The sequence below is a fragment of the Balaenoptera borealis genome (genome assembly GCF_965194805.1).
Source record: "Balaenoptera borealis genome assembly, chromosome: 15".
In the NCBI taxonomy this organism is placed as follows: Eukaryota; Metazoa; Chordata; class Mammalia; order Artiodactyla; family Balaenopteridae; genus Balaenoptera; species Balaenoptera borealis.
Window position 1 is genome coordinate 2,713,557 of NC_138871.1, and position 20,319 is coordinate 2,733,875.

At 37.0% G+C, this 20,319-nt stretch overlaps 1 protein-coding gene across 1 annotated transcript in view; it reads right to left on the reverse strand.

The window, feature by feature from the left end:
* MRPS9 (mitochondrial ribosomal protein S9) overlaps positions 1-20,319 on the reverse strand; it is a 47,703-nt gene that overhangs the window by 24,991 nt on the left and 2,393 nt on the right. Inside the window, exons 2-4 of the mRNA XM_082357464.1 lie at positions 17,541-17,720; positions 6,031-6,093; positions 5,912-5,942 (exon numbers count right to left, since the gene is read on the reverse strand). Of these exons, the coding sequence (XP_082213590.1) occupies positions 5,912-5,942; positions 6,031-6,093; positions 17,541-17,720 (274 nt within the window). The remainder of the gene's footprint in view (positions 1-5,911; positions 5,943-6,030; positions 6,094-17,540; positions 17,721-20,319) is intronic.

Genomic DNA, 20,319 nt, shown 5'->3' on the forward strand with positions numbered 1-20,319 from the left:
CTTTATCTGATTCTATTCTAGAGTTTCAATCTCTTAATTCCAAAATCATAACGTACTTTTAAGTCTTGACCCAACTCTGTCATCTTCTGGATACAATCTATTTTTTAATATTCCATTAAGTGGATTAAGAAATAGGAGATTTCTGTCCACAGAAATGCAGAAGCATGTTTCCACCAATTTTTCTTTAAGGTTGCCACAAATTTAAAACAGAAAATGAGAATAATCCAAATGTACCGCTGATGAAAATTCATCCTCACCAAAACCAATGGCAGAACAGAAGGAAACTGAAATGCAACACTCCAAACTGAATTAAATATCTTCAAGTAACCCTCTGGAGTTTCTGGAGAACACTCTGAATCAAAAGTTCAAAACTGAGAACAAATGGACAAAAAGCTCAAAGAAATGAAACAACGTGATTAAATTCAGGGGAGAAACAGAAAAAGTTAAAAGAATCAGAAATGTAGACTAACTTATAAGTAACCCAAAAAAGAACAGCCTAAAAACACAATAAAGGACATTAAAAAAAAAGTAGGGAAACAACCAAAACAATGAAAATGACATAAAGAAGTTAAGAGTCAGAGAGATGGTGATTGACTTGGAAGACGATCAAGGAAGGAATAACATTTATATAATTGGAGTCCCAAGGAACAAAAACAAAAAGTGGAACAGAATATTCATAACTTAAAAAAAACTATTTCTGGATGTAAAGACTTGAACCTACCTATTTAAAGAGCTCACTGTCACCACTGTAATCTAACCCTCAATAATCAACTCGATGCCATATTTTCATAAAGCTACTAGATAACTTTAGATTAAGAATCCTTAGGATCACCAGGGGGAAAGATAACTAGACTGGCACGAAACTTCTCAGAAACTACAGACAAGGCAAGGCAACGAAGGAGCAGCATTTTCAAGAAACTCAAGAAAAGAAAGTATGAACCAAAGATTCTCCCCTCCAGCCAAGCGGTCCTTCAAGTATCAAGGCTATAAAAAAACAATTTTAAAAACATAAGAACTCAGGGAATTTATACCTATGAGCCCTTTTTGAAGAATCTACTAGAAAATGAACTCCATTCAACCAAGAGATGACCAGGGAGACCTTAGCAAAAGGAGTTATGGACAGCATTTAATAAGCTAATTGTAGGCTTAAAACTAAAACAAAGACGAGCAAGAAGTGCACAGAAGATGTTAAAACCCACAAGTACGTATGCGTGCATGTAGGTATATATTTGTACAGCTGAAATTCAGTGTTTTTAAAATGGTTCTTGTCCACCAAGATACATAAAGGCAGAGAAAGTTCACAATTTGTTTGTAACCGAGGAGACCACCACGTTACTTAGGTCATCAGTACACTCCATGCCACACTGATTTCTTTGCGTGGATTTGGCCACCATGCTGTCATCAGCTGGCAGGAGGCTCACAGGATCTCTGCATGACTAGCATTTCAGCTTCACCTATACTCTGGCATGTTTTTATAAAAGAGTATCATTTTAACAAATTTCAGAACAATCCACTGTTTGAATGTTTCCAGTATACAGATATCCAAACAATGATATTCTACTGTAATGCTTATATATAGTTTTTAGTTTATAGTTTTGTATTTTCTAAGTGGGCACTCATAACACCTGTGCATATTAAGTGATTTATTCCTAATTTCTTTGCCTTTTTTAATCATACTGGTTAAGACTTTCAAAATAACAATGAGTACCAGAGGCAAGTGTAGGCATACTTGCCTTATTCCTGAACTTAATGTAAAGGAATCCAACGATATGTTTTTTAATCTGATGTGTTTCTGTTTCTCATGATAGTCTTTCTCAAACTAAGAAAATTTCTTTCTATTTCTAGTTTAAGAGTTTTTACCAAAAAATAAATGCTGAATTTTGTTAAATAACTTCTTATTCATCTTCGGAAATATTTTTTCCCTGACTCAGTTAACACAGAGGACTACATTAATAAATTCCTAATGGTAAACCACCCTTATATTCCTGGGGTGTGGGGGGCAGAGATCGTATTCTCTTAATATAATGCTGTATTTGGTTTGCTATCATTTAATTTAGTAAGAATAGAGTGTAGGTTTCTTTAAGGTGAGCTTAGAAGTTTATGTTATCCTTCTTCTGTTCTGCAGCAGTTCAAATAATATAAAAGTTACAAACTTTTTCAAGGTATGACAGACCTCACCGACAAAACTTTCTGGGCTGTGTGCCTCTTTGGTTAGGTCTTTGATTACCTTTGACTTCTTCTCCAGCTTTTAGTCTAACCAGCATTTCCTAATTAAGACAATTTTGGGAACTGTTTTTCTTTAAACTGTGTGAGTGGGGTTTGAGCAACACTCTGGACCCACGACTGCCTGGGCCCACCTACGTCCTCTGCCTCGGCCACTTCCCAGCTATGTGCCCTGGCTAAGTTTACCCCACACATCTGAAAAATGGGGCAAACAATATTATCTACTTACGAAAACTGCTGCGAAGATCATGAGTTAATGCATGCAAAGCACTGAGAACTGTGCCTGGCCTGCTCTAAGTTTTAATAAATACTAGTTACTATATTATTTAGGATATTTTTCAGATTAATAAGAATCAAGTTACCCATAACAATCTTACACTTTTAAATATCTTCTGAAAAAAAAAATCCTCTGAATATTATTATGTAAAATTATTAACGTTGTCCTCTTATGTTTTCTCTTTTTCCATTAACCAGACTTGCTAGAATTTGATCAATTCCACTGGCTTTTTCAAAGAGTTAGTTGGTTTTATTGTCCTACCCCTTCTTTTAAAAATCTTTACTTCATTCATCCATTTCATTCTTTTTCTGCCTTCTTGAACTGAATACTGAACAGTTCATTTATTTCTAGTCTTTCTTAATAACTAATAAATATAGGTTTCCCGCTCCATAAAACACTGTCTGTATCCCATAGGGTTTAATATGAACTGTCATATACTTCTAAATAGTCTAAAATCTCAATTTTGATTTCTCTTTAACCCAAAAGCTTTATGGTTCTATCGATTTTAATTCAGAATATCTAATCTACAAAATTTCTATTTTTATAATTTGTTAGGTTTTCTCTACAACCTATTACATCATATTCTATTAATATTCCATTGGCATCTGCATAGAAAATGTATTCTTTGTACTTGTATCTGTAACTACAAAATCATGCTGTGTTATTCAAATTCTTTACAGCCTTAGTTAACAGTTTTTGCTTTAAACATTTCAATGCTAAATGCTTGGTGCAAAAAGGTTCATGGTCTTCAAATCCACTTAATGGATATTAGGTTTTATCAATATAGATTAACATTCTTGTCTCACTGAACCATTCCCGAACCTCCCTGAATTCCATTCTGTCTGGCATTAGGTGCTACTCCTTGCTTCTGTCATCAACCGGGTACACATCTTTGTTTTTCCCAATATTTTTATCACTTACTTTAAAAAGTAGAGCAGCTTTTTTATGCTAACTCAATCTGGAAGCTTCCATCTTTTAATAAGGGAAGTGGTGGCACATTACAAGTGCCATAATCTATTCAAATCTAAAGTTCACTGATTTTTTTAACATAAAAAATCAATTTGTCCTATTCACAAAGTACAGCAAAATTGGTAGGTAGATGGCAAAAAGTACTCTGCTCATTCTAAAGGCATACTGTTTAAATACAGTTAAATATACTTAAATGAAATGTAAGAAAATCCTATCAACACTGACATATTTCCAAAATAACACACAGGCATTCTGCAGGGACACACGGACATTTCAGTTTTTACATTCCAGCTGATAGTAGTAACAACTTTCTAATATTCAGAAGCTGGTATGATCTGAAAGAAAGAACCAGTCTCAGAGGGGCAGATATCCAAGAAGAGATGCAACTAGTAGAGATACACAGAACAAAGAGAGGAAGAGACATAAGTGAGGAGACTGAGAGGTTGAAAAATGGGGGGGCGAAAAGTGATTTTTTTTTTCCCCACTAAAAAAAGGGGAAAAAAATCACTATCATTACAAACATTTACAGAAAAGCCACTAAGTGTAAGTTACTGTGCCTTGTGCATAGTTTTATTTCTAGGAAACTGAGCTGCATCTTTAAATTTGATGTGTACTTTTAATATAGCCTTCATCTGTTATCTTCCCAGAAGCTATTAATTGAATTGATGTCATAGTTTATTATCAACCACATCTAAGAATTCAGAAAATATAAAAGACAGAATATATTTATTAAAAGATTCAAAACACTTATAACAAGATTCAAAATAAAAATTATCATGTAAAGAGAAGTAGAGAAAAATGACAGAATGCCTAGCTTTGAACAAAGGTGACTCAGCAAAAACATCAATGCAAAACGAATACATTTTTAATAAAAATATCTGCTCTCTCACCAATCTCTATTTATCAGCTCTGAAACACCCTAATGCTGCCTGTAAACTGAGCATCTGTGGCCAGCAGGCGACCCTCCAATGTATCCACACATTTTCGCTGTTGAGTTACACACCTACTAAGAGTCAACTGTGTTTATTTCCAAACCTGTTTATTAGAATTGTACTTATTTCTGTAATTACATGAATCAAGTATTCCATAAACAGATGAAACATGGGTGGAAACAGAAAAGACAGTTGATGCTTGTATCAAAACTAAGTTGAATGCTTTAGAAAGATTCAAAGGCAAGTTACTAAAAAAAAAAAGTCTGTTCAACTTCTGTGTAGTCGGGGGAAAATCGGTAGAAATATAAAAATATTCTGCACTCAGATTCCTTAGGAAGTTTAAGTTCTTCACTCCACTGTAAGGAAATCAAAACTAAAAATCTCTGATGCTGCATCTCAGGGGCAGAGGCACGCAAAAGAAACGAGGAGGAACAGATACGTCCTCAAAGAAAAACCCTCTAGGGCTACAGCAAAAGACTGATGAATATAAATTTATATTTGAGTGTTTTAAAGAAATGATTTCTGGCTTTAATACTTTTTAAAGTAACTGACAATGCCCCCCCCCCACCCCCAGCTTATCCAAGAAGCTTCTAACGTAAATTAGAAAATAGTAAATATGTTATTTTCTGGTGACCTTAAAGCTTGTCCTACGTTCTCAAGATTTTAGTTTACACATTTAAAAGATAAAGAGAAAAATCTTGGGCTTCCCTGGTGGCTCAGTGGTTGAGAATCTGCCTGCCAATGCAGGGGACACGGGTTCGAGCCCTGGTCTGGGAAGATCCCACATGCCGCAGAGCAACTGGGCCCGTGGGCCACAACTACTGAGCCTGCGCATCTGGAGCCTGTGCTCCGCAACAAGAGAGGCCGCGACAGTGAGAGGCCCGCGCACCGCGATGAAGAGTGGCCCCCACTCGCCGCAACTAGAGAAAGCCCTCGCACAGAAATGAAGACCCAACACACCCAAAAATAAATAAATTAATAAATAAATTGATTAAAAAAAAAAAAGATAAAGAGAAAAATCTTAAAAGAAACCAGAGAAAACAGGGGACCAGCTAAGAATGTTGGCTAACTGCTCATCAGGAACAACGCAAGGCAAGAGACAACAGAATCACATCAATAAAGTAATAAAAGTCAAAAAAGGGGGGAGGGAATCTATATTCAGTGAAAATATGCTTACAAATTGAAGAAAAATTTTAAATTTTCATATTAAAAAAAGTTGAATTTGTCTCCAGCAGATCTGCACCCAGCTCTTCTTCAAAAAGGCATATTAGAATGCAAATAAACTGACATTAGTATAGGCATAAACTCTAACCTGATCTAATTTTAATATTATTTAATTAAAAAGAAAGTTCGTAAACTCCATTCATTATTAGTTATAAAGTACTCCTGACTTATTTCACGACTACCATGACCTAGGAGGGCATCTCCGTAACACCTGAGTGACTGCTGATACGTAACATAGCACTGTAGGAAAGAAAGAACTATCTGTTTTATTCTTGAACAAACTTACCTCTTTGTTTTGGAAAAATCTCTTCAGGATGCTGTAAAATAAATTAAAAATGCATCAGGTAATTGCTGTAACATATAAACCTAAGTGAAATTTGTAAAATTATTAATGAAGATAACTACCTTCATTACTGGCCGGGCTCGCTTCTCAAACAAACCACTGGGAAAAAGGTAAGCAATCGCTCTCTGAAAATACACACAAAGGTTAATTAACAGTTGTTATAACAACAAGTTCACGTTATGACTAATAGTAACTGAGTGCTTACCATGTGCCAGATATCGAACCAGGAGTTTCACATACATTATCTCACCTTGTAATCTTCTAAATGGGATAATAAAATTACCACATATACATTCCCCAAAAGAAAAAAATTTGTAACTGTTAAACTAGTTATTAACAATTTTCGAGTGTCCGCTTCAAACATGAGTGTGCCAGCACAGATAACACCCCTCTCTCCTTCTTAAAGGAAACTGGAGGAGCCCCTGTGCGAGTGCTGGGCGGGGGCCCAGGAGCAGCCTCCCAGCCCCAGGTGGTAGGCGGATGTCCTCATACAGAAGACTGGAAAGGGCAGGCCCTACATCCCACCCACCGTGATACCCGGATGTTTTCAGAAGCTCTTTGAACGTTTCCTAGAACGTGGGAGACGGTTTTTAAACTACATGTTTCCAAACATGTTCTCTTCAGTGTCTGTTTTGCAATGGGGACGCTCTTGACATTCTGAATGTGATGCTCCCCTGTAGGCAACTTCCCCTACACGGCGGGTCATTTACCATCCCTGGCCCTTTCCCCAAAGTCCGTGCCAGGAACAACCCCAGTGCTTGTGACAAATCTCACCCCTACACGCGTCCAAAAGCCCTTCACCTCCTGGGAGCAGGACTGCCCCCTACTTGCGTAAGCCCCTACAGCCCCTCCTACACCCACCCACCCACCATCCCACCCACAATTAAAAGGAAGAACAAACACAGAGGCCATGCGTTTTCATCTCTGTGGGACGCTGGCAGGCGCAAAGTCAGTGGCCTTGGACCCCAGCCCCTCTCTGAACTCTAAATGACCCAGCAGCTCCTGCAGACCCAGTGCTGCTCTTTTAGGGCCTGTTCTCTCCACGCAGCCAATGTGCTGGACCAGGTTCTGCTCCTGGAAGTAAGGGCCTATAACTTGGGGGTATATTCAATTATATTAGGGAGCCCAGCTGTGTCTCTGGGTCAAGCATCATTCCTTCAGCCTTTTGGCAATAAAATTGACACTAAAAAACAAAAACAACAACAACAACAAACTTGGCTCACACATCAGAATGCTAACTTTGTGAACTTTTTTTTCTTTTTGAAAAACCAGGGACTCCTCTCCCTTCCTTCTCTGAAGAAGAAAAGGTGGACTTTTTATTTAATAAGTGATGTTGAGACAACGGATTGCCATTTGAAAAAAGATAAAACTTGATCCAAACCTCACACCATACACCTGAGTAACTCCAAATGAGTCAGAGAGCCAAACTTGGAAAATGAAACCAAACAAGTACCAGAAGACAACATGTATGAATTCCTTTACAACCTAGACATGGGAAAGTCCTTCTTAACTACCACCCAAAATTCAGAAGGAAAGAAAAAAAAAAAATTGACCAATTAAACTACAGAAAAAAAAAAGAAAAATATGGCTCAAATATATTCAGAATAATAAAGGAGCAATTAAAAGTACTGAGATAACACTTCATCCAACAGGACTAACAAAAATTCGAAAGCTTCACAGCATACTGCTGGCGAGGTTACAGAAACACCCTGATGCCTTGCTGGTGGGAGTGTCCAACCTCCAGGGTTGGCAGTTTGCTAACATCTGACAAGACTACATATACATTTCCCGCAGCAATTCCACTTCTACAAATTTACCCTGAAGATACACCCCCACGAATATAAAACAACACAGCATAGGCTGTTAATTGATTTATAAGAACACAATACTAGAAACAACCAAATTATCATACACAAGAGGTTAGTTGAATAAATGAAGGTACATCTATGCCATCAAGTACTCTATAGCCGTAACAGAAGACTGAGAAAAGCAAGATGCAAAAGAAATATACTTAGAATGTGGCCACTGGTGTAAGAAAGAGAAACAGAAGTAAGAAAATACATACTGGAGTAGGAAAAAAACATACATAGGTTTCTTTTTGCAAACATAAACACAGTCTTTTTTAAGGCAGTTTTCTGATATGTTATTCAGAAATATCTATATTAGAATGATAAAAAAATGCAGAATTTAAATATTTCGCTAAGTGAAGTTAAGTCAACCAGAAAACCACTGGAGGAAGGTGGTGAAGGAAATACCTGACTCTGCTAGTGTTAACCTCCCTGTCAACTGTTAGGTTCTAGGATTCCTGGTGTGTGTGTGGCACTTACCAGGCACCAGAGAACATGTACCAGCAGGAAATGGCCTATACCCTCTCAAGCATCTTAAAATTGGAGGAAAATTGGCATTCACATCTGAATTGTGGTTTGGCCCACTTGGACCAAGTTTATCAACCATGATGGATTAACAGAAATGTCACAATTATCTGAAATAAGTACTTTTTCACTTCTGAACAATCTACATGAAAAACTATTATTTACACTAAGAAACACCCAGGCGCAGTGGTTAAGAATCCGCCTGCCAGTGCAGGGGACACGGGTTCGATCCCTGGTCCAGGAAGATCCCACATGCCGCGGAGCAACTAAGCCCGAGAGCCACAACTACTGAGCCCGTGTGCCACAACTACTGAAGCCTTCATGCCTAGAGCCCGTGCTCCACAACAAGAGAAGCCACCGCAATGAGAAGCCCGCGCACCACAACAAAGAGTAGCCCCCGCTCACCGCAACTAGAGAAAGCCCGCGCACAGCAATGAAGACCCAATGCAGCCAAAAATAAATAATTAATTAGGGCTTCCCTGGTAGCGCAGTGGTTGAGAATCTGCCTGCCAACGCAGGGGACACGGGTTCGAGCCCTGGTCTGGGAAGATCCCACATGCCGCGGAGCAACTAGGCCCGTGAGCCACAACTACTGAGCATGCGCGTCTGGAGGCTGTGCTCCGCAACAAGAGAGGCCGCGATAGTGAGAGGCCCGAGCACCGCGATGAAGAGTGGCCCCCACTCGCCGCAACTAGAGAAAGCCCTCACACAGAAACGAAGACCCAACACAGCCAAGAATAAATAAATAAATAAATAAATAAAATTTAAAACAAAATTAATTTAAAAAAATAATAAACTAAGAAACACCCAACCTTTCACAAAAACAAAAACCAAAAATACATGTATCAGTTGGGACTCAATGATTCTTCAAGAAGCTTTAAAACAGTATTACTAGCCTAACATTTTTATTTGTTTCAGGCTTAGCATTTGTTTCAAGAGACCTATTCTCAGTTGAGGAATAGACTTTAGATGTGGCCTGTAGGTAAACACACTGGTATTCAAACATCATCAATATCCATGAACATATACCTGAAATAGACACTAAACCTTGCCTTACTCTGATTTAAGGTTGTTGCTGCCTTAATCTTTCAGTTTTACATTCACTCAGAAGAAAATCTGAGCCACAGGAATAGAAAACAAAGGGCATTTTCCTACAGTAAGCTCTAGCTTAATATTTCCTATATTAAGTTCTGGAATTTGTATGGAATTCAACTTGGCGAAGTTCTCAGGTGTTTTAAAGTAATGTCACATTTGAAAACACTGTTAGACATATGTATGGCTTAGGTTCAATGGTTGGTTGTCACAAAAACAAAAAAACATAACACAAAAAACCTTGCTTCTCCCAGGGAGGAAAAAAAAAGTGGAGTACACATTTAGTGACAAGTATAGAACCCTTTAGAAATTTATTAGACTACGGCATGGTTTACCTGAATCCAAAACAAAAAAAGTACTGATTAAAATAAAAGAATGTAAACTAAAGAAAAAAACTAATCCAAGTAAGTCACAGAATAAACTAATTCTCATTTGTAAACATGTTGTTTACATCTTTGGATTTTCACTAGAATACTGGTAATTCAAGTGTTCCCTAAAATGAAGGCAAAGTATTTAACTATATTCTTAGGCTTATGTCAAAGTATAAAAGAACTGCAAACTCAGTCCAGAGAAGGAAGCACTGGGTCAGGAATGCAATCTCTATTAATTAGGTATCCCAGCTGGGCAGTGGGTTTGCAGCTGTTAACTTGATCAATGACTTACCTAAATGTCATCTCTACTGATTCGCTTATAAATTACCAGCAAGTGAGACTAATGTACAGGTGCTAATTTATTTAAACTGTTCTCTACAGTTCTACACAGCTTTATAAACTGCATCTGGCACCTAATGTTAGCTGTCAGTTGTACTTAGACATGCCTGTCCTAACGACTCTGTTCATTAGAAGTGAGCACAAATTATGAAATATTGTGAAAAATGATACATCAAATGGAATGGGCACAGCAAATCAATTAGAGAAACTTCACACGGCATATTCACACTTTGGAGAACAAAACATTCAGGTTTCGGAAGGAGGTCTATAATACCAATTAAAAAGTAATTGGTAGACGTCAGCAGTATTATATATCAATTTGCTGGCTTTTTTCCTGAAATTCTAGAGTAACGCAGAACTTAACTTTTAATTCCCAAATAAAGACATTAGTAAATGCAAGTGCAATTCTGTATCCATAATATTTAATATAACCGAAATGTCTCCAACTTAAAATTTATAAGCTTAATTCAAAAAGGAAAATGCAAATATCAGCGGTCCTCAACCTTTCTGTGTTTACAGCACGATTCTGAGAAAAAGAGTTTTGATGGTACACGTGAAAGGACGCAAAGGGCGAACAACACTACACAGACGTGTCTACTCCGGCACGGCGGGTGTGTGACAACGTCTATGGAATTCCAGGGCCCTGACCACTGGCCAGCCCTGAGCCTTGGGTCAAGAGCTGAGGAAAACATCTGTGCCCACCTCTGTCACATACTATGGGGCTACTTCTTACAGTTCCCACACACACAGACTCTTCTTTTGACCAAACTGTAACCGCTTTACACTGAATTACAAGCCCCATCCAGCTCGATGCTCACTGGACAGACTTCGCGCAGTAACACACACTGTCTCAGACAAGAATACTTTTCACACACTGATCAACATCTGGCCATCACCTGGGGAAGATTTAGGGCACAGGAGTTGAGAAACACGGCATTAAGATCTATTTTCAAAATATTCAGCATGCATCTGAGTACTTTCAGCAAGACACCAAACACACATACACTACACGGCTTGCCAGAGGGACCTGTCTGTCCTCCCATCAGATCTTCTGGGGGTTACCACAGCACCAGTGATTCACAGGGAAAGCGCAGCAGGCGGTTCCTTTCTTTTCTTTTTTTTTTTTAATTTTTATTATTTTTTATTTTTTTATTTTATTTTTTATTTTTTTTCACACACACACACACTGTATTTTATTTTTACAAGAGATAAATAGACTGACACCAAGCATTGTACATGGATGACCACAACAAAAGCAACAATGATTGCAATTACCAAACATGAAACACACTCATACTATGTCATAATATTGACATTCAGTCCAGTAATCCTCCACTGTAACAGCCCCTTTACTTTGCAGTGAAAATTGATTTGTATATTCTTTGCCTCTGAGCCCTTGTGGGATTTTTTTTTTTTAAATTCAGACAGAAAGTCACAAAAATTATACTCATCCTCATCAGTTCACTCAGTCCCATGTAATTCATTTTTTTTTTCATCTTGATATTTTGTTAGCACTTTTATGAGTTCATCAGTTTTTCATTAGAGTTCTGAAAATGCTTATTCATTCAGTTCAGCAGTACAGTCAGTTACCAGAAACCTGTACTTGTCAGAGTCTTTTCCATGAATTTCTTGAAGATGCAACCCTTTTATAGGAACATATTTGCAAAATCATCAGAGTACACCCAGAACTGTCTGTAAATGACAAAAGACTTAAAAATGACCACGGTTAAAGATTTGATGAAAGTTCATAATAATGCAGTTGACAAGAAAATTAGTTATTTCTGAGATATACATTTTAAAGTAATAACTAGGATTATTACTTATAACATTATACCAGAACATATAAGATTTTTAGAAATTTCATGTAATGTCTGAAACATTTATATTAACATATTTCCATACATATTTCCATACAAATATAAGATTTTTAGAAATTTCATGTAATGTCTGAAACATTTATATTAACATACTTCCATACTCCTTTCTTTTCAATGTAACTTAAGAAATTAGGCAAAAATTAAACTATTTTGAAATGGAGAATATCTATACCTAATTTCTTTTTAGTTAATTTGCTATTTCACCAACTAAAAAGGATATTTTTCATATAAACTTAATGCCATGATTGAGCATTAAACATTTTGCAAAAAAAAATTTCTAGCAGATACACAACGCTGTAGCTTTAATGATAAAAAATACTTCTAAATAATGTACCTTTAAATATCAGCAGTGACAAGCAGAATTATTTTTATTCATAAACTTTACCTGTCATATTTCTTTTTCTTTCACTAATCCACATCAGTACTCTTTTTTAAAGGCTTATTAAATTAAGGGAGCATCAGCATAAAAGATTACCTAGGTGTAATTTTCACACATAAGTTGTATACACTTCACTCAGTGAGGCCAGAGGCCAGATTTCTATTCAAGCTCAACCTTCTGGAATAAAGTTGTAAACGTAGAAATCAATGCAAAAGGCCTATGAAGAGCGGAAGTGGCTACTATAAACTCATGATTTCCTCATGCTGAGTCCAGTGGCTCCTAGTTTTCACCCACACGCCTAACAACCTTAGCTACGCCAGAAGGCCAGCAGGCAAGGGGGGCGGCAAGAGGCCAAGACAGACACCTTGACAGGAAAGGGGCCAGGGCAGAGCCAGGCCACTCAGTACAGGGACAAACACACACTACGGGGCACCGCCGTTTAACAACCACTCTAAACAGGAACATCCTGAGGCTCTCAAAGGTTAAATTATACTCTCCAAATTCTACTAAGTAAGGCTGGGGAGACCGCAATTTATTTTAGAAAATGTTACCAAAAAATTTAATCTTTGAAAGTGTGGAAAAAACAGACTTGGATACAGAAACACCATGTACAGCTTTGATTTCCTCAACAATAAATACCTACTCTGTAGGCTTTTATGAAGATTAAACGTGCGAATGTATATCAGGCTCCCAGACAGCATCTTGCACATACATACGAGGTTTTCAGTAAGTGGTGGTATTTTTCTTTTCAAATAACAATTAAAAATAAGTTTCTCTCATCTAGGAAATTCCCTTTTGTAGAATATCTAATTTCCTGATCATATTATTAAGAGACAAATTACAATACCTAGTTTTAATTTATATATTAAAAGTCAATATATTATAAAAAGCATTCACGATATCTAAATACATAACAGCAACCATAATGTTCTTCTGAAAATTATCTGGAAGCTTAAAATATTTTCCTGATTTTGGATATCAATTATTTATTTTTGTCTTTAGAAATAACCAAGCATTTTGTCAGTATGGAAATGTTAAATAGGACTTAGCTATACTGTCTCTCTTTCAGGTTATATACACAGCCAAAACTGTTACAAAAATAATAGTTTCAAATACATAAATGAAAACAGGAACTATAAAATGATAAATTCCCATATATTTTCAGTGCTTTGGTAACAGTTGGCTGTCATTGCCCTCTTTTGCTTTTACATCTACTCAGAAGTCAAAGAAGGTCCCCTTAATTTAATAAAATGCCAGAAGAGTTAATTGACATAAAATGTGAGACTGAGTGAAGCACATCAATCATTTGTAGGAAAGTCGAGCACAGCAGAACCAAGTCGCCCACGTCAAGGAAAAGGGATCACACTTCCACACGGGCTTTCAGACATGAGCGAGGTGAGACAACACACCACCCTACAGTACAATGCAAACTCTGGCTGAAGTGGCTCCTGATAAATCAATGTTCCCAAGAGGACTGCAGATTCTCCTCCCCAACATTCTGTCTCATGGAAGACTTGTATGACCAAGGCAATTAGAAAACTAGTGACTGATTCAAGTCATGGTAGATTTTATTTATTACAATAAAATCTGCCATAAGAACAATAACATAACGCATTAATCTCACGCTCCTTAGTTATATTCTGAGGTAGGCGAGCAGCTATTATTATTTTAGAGATGAGGAAACCTAGTGACTGTGCTGTGACTTGTCAGACATCACGACGCGAGTTAGTGACGCTGCAAGGACTCTTCTAATGCCAGGTTCTGCATCTTTCTAGGATGTCACTTCAACTACAACAAATTTATCTTTTAAAAGAAGATTAATTTAACCACAAAGTTCTACGTGTTCTGCATCTATATCCCTCACAAGAAATGCAGCTTCATTTTAAAATATTTTACGTATTTTAAAGAAGTGATTGGATTTTTTTCATAACAATTCATGATTTCATTACTTTACTGGCTAAATCCAAGGAAGATTTTTATTATGTTCTATTAGCACAATGACACAAAATAACATCAACTTACTTTCACTACACACACACACACACACACACACACACACACACACACACACACACAGAGTTTTACAGAAAAGCTGTCACCTCTCACATTTACTGTGTGATGTTAAATACATCTTCTCTGGAAAACAACTCAATATTTTAAGAAGCAGAACTAAAAATATTGTTTCTAACTGACTGAATGACAGAATCTTTTAGATTTCTCTAAATAATACAAAAAGGATCCTTTAGATGAAGACACCAATGTCTGTCTGTTTTAAACCCCTTAACGAAAAAAATTTTTAAGTATTTTAATATACGAAAAAAACTGTTTTAGATCTTCAATATTTTTGCCTAAATGCATTTCACAGATGACTGCAGCAATCATTATTTTAGCAATTGGTTAGTAGCAAGGAAAAACCAGTTTCTAAAATTCATAAAATAACAAATGGTTTAATCTGAATACAATGGCACTTAATTTACCTACGTGAAAATTATACAGCAAACCTAGACTTTTAACTAGGTAATTGAATTAAATTATAGGTCATGTCTACTCTGTAAAAATTAAATCCTCATGAAAATAGTTTTAACATCTCAAACTAGCATTCTGATTAAACAGCCAAACAATGAACTCACACCATTCTAAACAACATAATTCATATGTAATACTTACGTTGTGAAAATGTTCATCCTTTCAGATAGATTTACAAAACTACTGAATGATTCTGTTTCTCTCAGTGAGCTAAATATATTCCATGTACACCTAAAAAGGTAGTAAAGAGATGCTCAAAAATGCCTTAGTGGTAAAGTCAGTTAGGCAGTGGGATCCTCTTGTTGAGAACAGTTACTCAGGAACACACAGGTCACAAGGAGAGAGGGGAGGACCATTTTTAAAAGCAGACAGTAATTATCAAAAATCAAAAGCAGAAATACACACACAAATCCCAGGCCCAGAGGCCTTCACTGATGAATTCAACCAAACATTTAAAGAAGAATTAATACCAGTTCTTCACGAACAATTCCAAAAATAAAAGAGAATTTCCCAACTCATTCTGTGAGACCAGTATTACCCTGATATCAAAATCACAGATATTACAAGAAAAGAAAAATACAGGTAAGTATCAATTAGATGCAAAAATCCTCAGCAAAACACTAGCAAACCAATTCCAGAAACACATAAAAAAGATGACCCACCCAGACAAAGTGGGATTTATTCCAGGAACACAAGGTTGGTTTAACATCTAAGTCAATTACTGCAAAAAATAATAAATAAATAACCCACATCCTTTAAAATATAGTTAAAATCTCTGATTCTTGTGAGTCTTAACTGACATCTAACACTTTGTTTAAAAGGGTTGGCTGTTAAGAAGTAATGTTTCATTGAATAATGTTAAAAAAACAAACAAAAATCTTCATTTGCTTCCATGATTCCCAGGGCAAATTACAGGTAAAACAAGTTTGTCCTTTATGATTGACTTTGTGATCTGCTATGTCATAAACTTTTTTTGGGTTTGTATTTGTCTCTTTAGTCCTAAGAACAACGTGGAGATAGTCATCCCTATTTTAATTTAGTAAATAAAGACACAAAAAAAAGATAAAGAAGATAGATAAAGAAAATGAAAAAAAAATCAAGTAATGTGATATACCACACCAATAAAAGATACCATCTCAGTAAAAGCAAAAAAAAAAAAAAAAAAAAAAAAGTTGACAAAATCCAAAACCCCTTTATGATAATAATGCTCAGCAAACTAGGTATGGAAAGGAATCTCCAGTACCTGATAAAGAGCATCTATAAAAACCCATAGCTAACATCATTCCCGATGGTGAAAGACTGAAGGCTTTTCCCTAAGATCAGGAACAAGGTGAGAATGTCCACTCACTATTTCTATTCAGCTTTGCTGGAGGTCCTAGCCAGGGCAATTAGGCAAGAAAAAGAAATAAGAGGCATTCAGATTGGAAAGAAAGAACTAAAACTATTTCTATTTGTCAGTGGCAACATTTTATATGTAGAAAATCCTAAGAAATCCACCAAAAAACTACAAAACAATTCTATTTACAATAGAATAACTTTAAAAAGCAATTAATGCTCAGAAGTAAACTTAAAAGAAATGCCAAACAAACTCTGAAAACTGGAAAACATCACAATAAGAAATTAAAGAAGATCTAAATAAACAGAAAGACATCCCATGATCACAGATCAGAAGACTTAAGATGGCAATACTCCCAAAATTGATCTAGAGATTCAACATAATCCCTACCAAAATCCTAGCTGGCTCGCTGAAGAAACTGACAAGCTCATTCTAAAATTCATATGGAAATTCAAAGGGCAGAGAATAGACAAAATGACCTTGAAAAAGAAGAACAAAGTGAGAGTCCTAGCACTAGGTGGAACAGGAACAGAATTTTAACCATACTCTCAAATCGCTTAGAACATGCCTTCACTTTGCAAATTCAAATATATAGTTAGGCTGATAAAAACTCTGGACTTGGGTTTACTTATGGGATTTTTCCTATAAACTTACCATTTGTTTTATCATTTTGTAAGAAAGCTGAGTTTAAAACTACGCAACAGGGGGCTTCCCTGGTGGCGCAGCGGTTGAGAATCTGCCTGCCAATGCAGGGGACACGGGTTCGAGCCCTGGTCTGGGAAGATCCCACATGCTGCGGAGCAGCTGGGCCCGTGAGCCACAACTACTGAGCCTGCGCGTCTGGAGCCTGTGCTCCGCAACAAGAGAGGCAGCGATAGTGAGAAGCCCGCGCACCGCGATGAAGAGTGGCCCCCGCTCGCCGCAACTAGAGAAAGCCCTCGCACAGAAACGAAGACCCAACACAGCCATAAATAAATAAATAAAAATTAATTAATTAAAAAAAAAAAAAACTACGCAACAGGATAAATGTTTCTAAATCATGTATAAGCATTCATAGTGGCTCCTGTGACCTGGAATCAAGGAAAAGTATCCATTTCTGGTTAAAATCTAAACCTCACTATACTTTATAATGCTTCAAATACAGAGTAGCATCTCTCTGAAATCACAGTTCCAACTTGCAAAATAGTAGAGTGGCATTTTTCCTTATTCTGACAGTCTGACAGCTTTCGGTATTTAAAACTCTACAACAATTACTTTTCCAACAGAGTAACTGTACTTACATCAATATCCTCTTGGGTAAAAGTTTCTGGATCTTCTCCCATCATGTTGGCTAAGTGTCTCTTTCCTATGTTGAATTCTTCAATCTGCTTTTTAATAAAATCCACTGTGTAAGTTTCACGTCTTAAGGCTGTAACATTTTTCCTTGTTGTTACAACTGTGGTGTGTCTTAACCTTAATATCTAGCAGAAAATACAAACGGAAAGAAAAGATTTTAAATTAAACAATGATCTTACAGGCCACTGTCTCTAAATAAAACAAGACATTCAAACAACTCTCTTTTTATTACGGTACTCAATTGGCAGGAGTCTGGAGACAAGGTAAAGGCTTGTTAAGACAACTGTTCCCTGTTAGAAAGCTTGCTTTTAAAAGCTTCTGTTTACAAAGTAGTTGAAACTACTGGCATTTCAACACATTAAAAATAATAATAATAAAAATAACTGTGAGTGATATGCTACCTCCGTGTCTGCTACAAACATCCACATTTGATACCGACTGGTCAAGGTCGGCTGCTGTGATATCTGACGCACAACGAATGAAGAGTAAAACGCCACTCCCTTAAAAAGAGGCACGTGTACATGCAGACAGAAACTAGCAAACAGGAGACACGGACCTAGTGACTTGCTTCTAAAGAACAGAATACCACTAACATGGTAGAACGTCACTTCTTAGATTAGGTTACAAAAAGACTGTCTTCCCCCTCTTTCATCCTCTCTTGACCAACCTGAGGGAAGCAAGATGTGGTGAGCTGCCCTCCAGAGCTCCACAGGGCAAGAACTGAGGGGGGCCCCAGCCAAGAGCCAGCCCAATAGCCGTCAAGGATGTGAATCCTGCTGACACCCACACTGAGTGTGCAGGCAGCGGACTTCCACCCCCAGCCCCGAGATGACCGTAGCCACCGCCAACACCTGGGCCGCTGCCTTATGGGAGACCCTGAGCAAAAGGCCCAGTGTAACCGTGCCTGGAATCCTGACCCACAGAAACCGTGAGATAAATATCTGTTGTTGTAAGCTGCTAAATTTGAGGGTAATTTGTTATTCAGCACTAAATAACTCATCATTCAGCACCCCAATTACATCAAGGAAGCATGGTACAAGAGAGTTCGCTTACCCAGTTTCATAAGCAAGGAGAGGTGGGAACAATGGGCGTAGCTATTATCAAGCTTTTTTTAAGTAAGAACTTTTTAAACTACATAAGGAAAATGCAAATTTTAATATCCCAGTATTTTCCATAATTAAAGCAACGAGGGACACACTAAATCTACCCTTAAAAGGACAGGATGAGATCTCAAAGGGTGTTATGCTGCCAAAGGGGTTTTCTTTTCCACTGCTAATAAACTGCGATTTCTAAAAGTCAAAAATTATCTGGGGGAAAACACAACTAATTTATAGAGCTGTATAGTATCTGATACAAACCCCAGTCAATTTTTAAATTTGCTTTTCAAAGAGTTTTTAGCAATTGCCAGTAGTTTATTAAGACCCTACTGTAAAACCAATTGGATGCTGTGATAAATATAGAACATTATAATCTCCAGGAGCCCACAAGATGAGAGATGAAAAGAACAGATCCTTAAAACAGACAGCAATGTTTTTACAATAAAAGCAAAATATACAAGGGCTAAGGCATCAAATGTTATCCATCATCCTTCTCTGGCAGACAGTGCAATTCGACAAAGGCATATTGGCTCAGTAAAAACTGAACGTTTAAGCACTAAGAAAGTGCTTAGTAGAAAATAAAGAGGACATATTGATGTTTGTAGTAATAGTTTTCAAAACAGAAATTGGTCTACTGCTTTTTCTTACTATGAAAGTCATAAATATTACAGAAAGTAAATTGGCATTCCTACATAAAATTATATTGACAGGCGTTAAGAATTCATGGGTAACCTTTGTATCACACCATGACTGTCAAACTGCTTATAATAAAGCCAAAACTACTTTCATTTGCGACAGTTAAAAAAAAAAAAAATTCAAGTATCTTCACATAGCCAAACACTTTCTAATCCTGTCCCACCACTCTCTCACCAATTATTAAACCAATTATAACTGCTATAACCAATTATTTGTTGTTGCCAGAATCCACTGACTCTGTACACCTCTGTCCCTTGTGGACCTATTACATCTTCCTAGAACAGAATACCTCTCTTTTCTCACGTTAACTCCTAACTGACTCTCCCATCACCTCCTCTGAGAAGTTGCCCACCACCCTACCCATCACAACTCATTTGTATTAGGCACTGCGCTTCTGTGCTTTTCTGTATTTACCTTTGCAAATCTCACAGTACACTGTGTGTAGATCCTTGATATTCACGGGTTTAAAACCAGAAAAATTTGGCCATTCCCAAGTAATATTCCCTCCTCCACCCCAAATTTGGGACACTCAGATATCTGCACTTGTACTGAGGCATTAACATGAAACGTGTATGCCACAATTCTGGTATGCAGGAGAAAACCTGCTGGAGAGCTTCCCAACTGAGTAGCCAGGAGCCACAGCTTAACAGAACTTGTTTCTTTTTCCTTTTGCATCAGTGTCTCTCAAACATTTTTGACTGTGACCCACAGTAATAGCTACTGCTTATATCACTCCCTAGGACACACACACACATATATACATAAACAAAAGGCAAAATACCCTGTGTAAGATGCACTTTGATTATTATAATTATTCTATTCTCTCCACTCCCTTCTTTAACCTCTTATGAGATTTCATAACTAATGGGTTATGACCCAAACTAAACAAAAAACAGGTGTACTGTTTCAGCAACTCATAAAGTGATTAAAA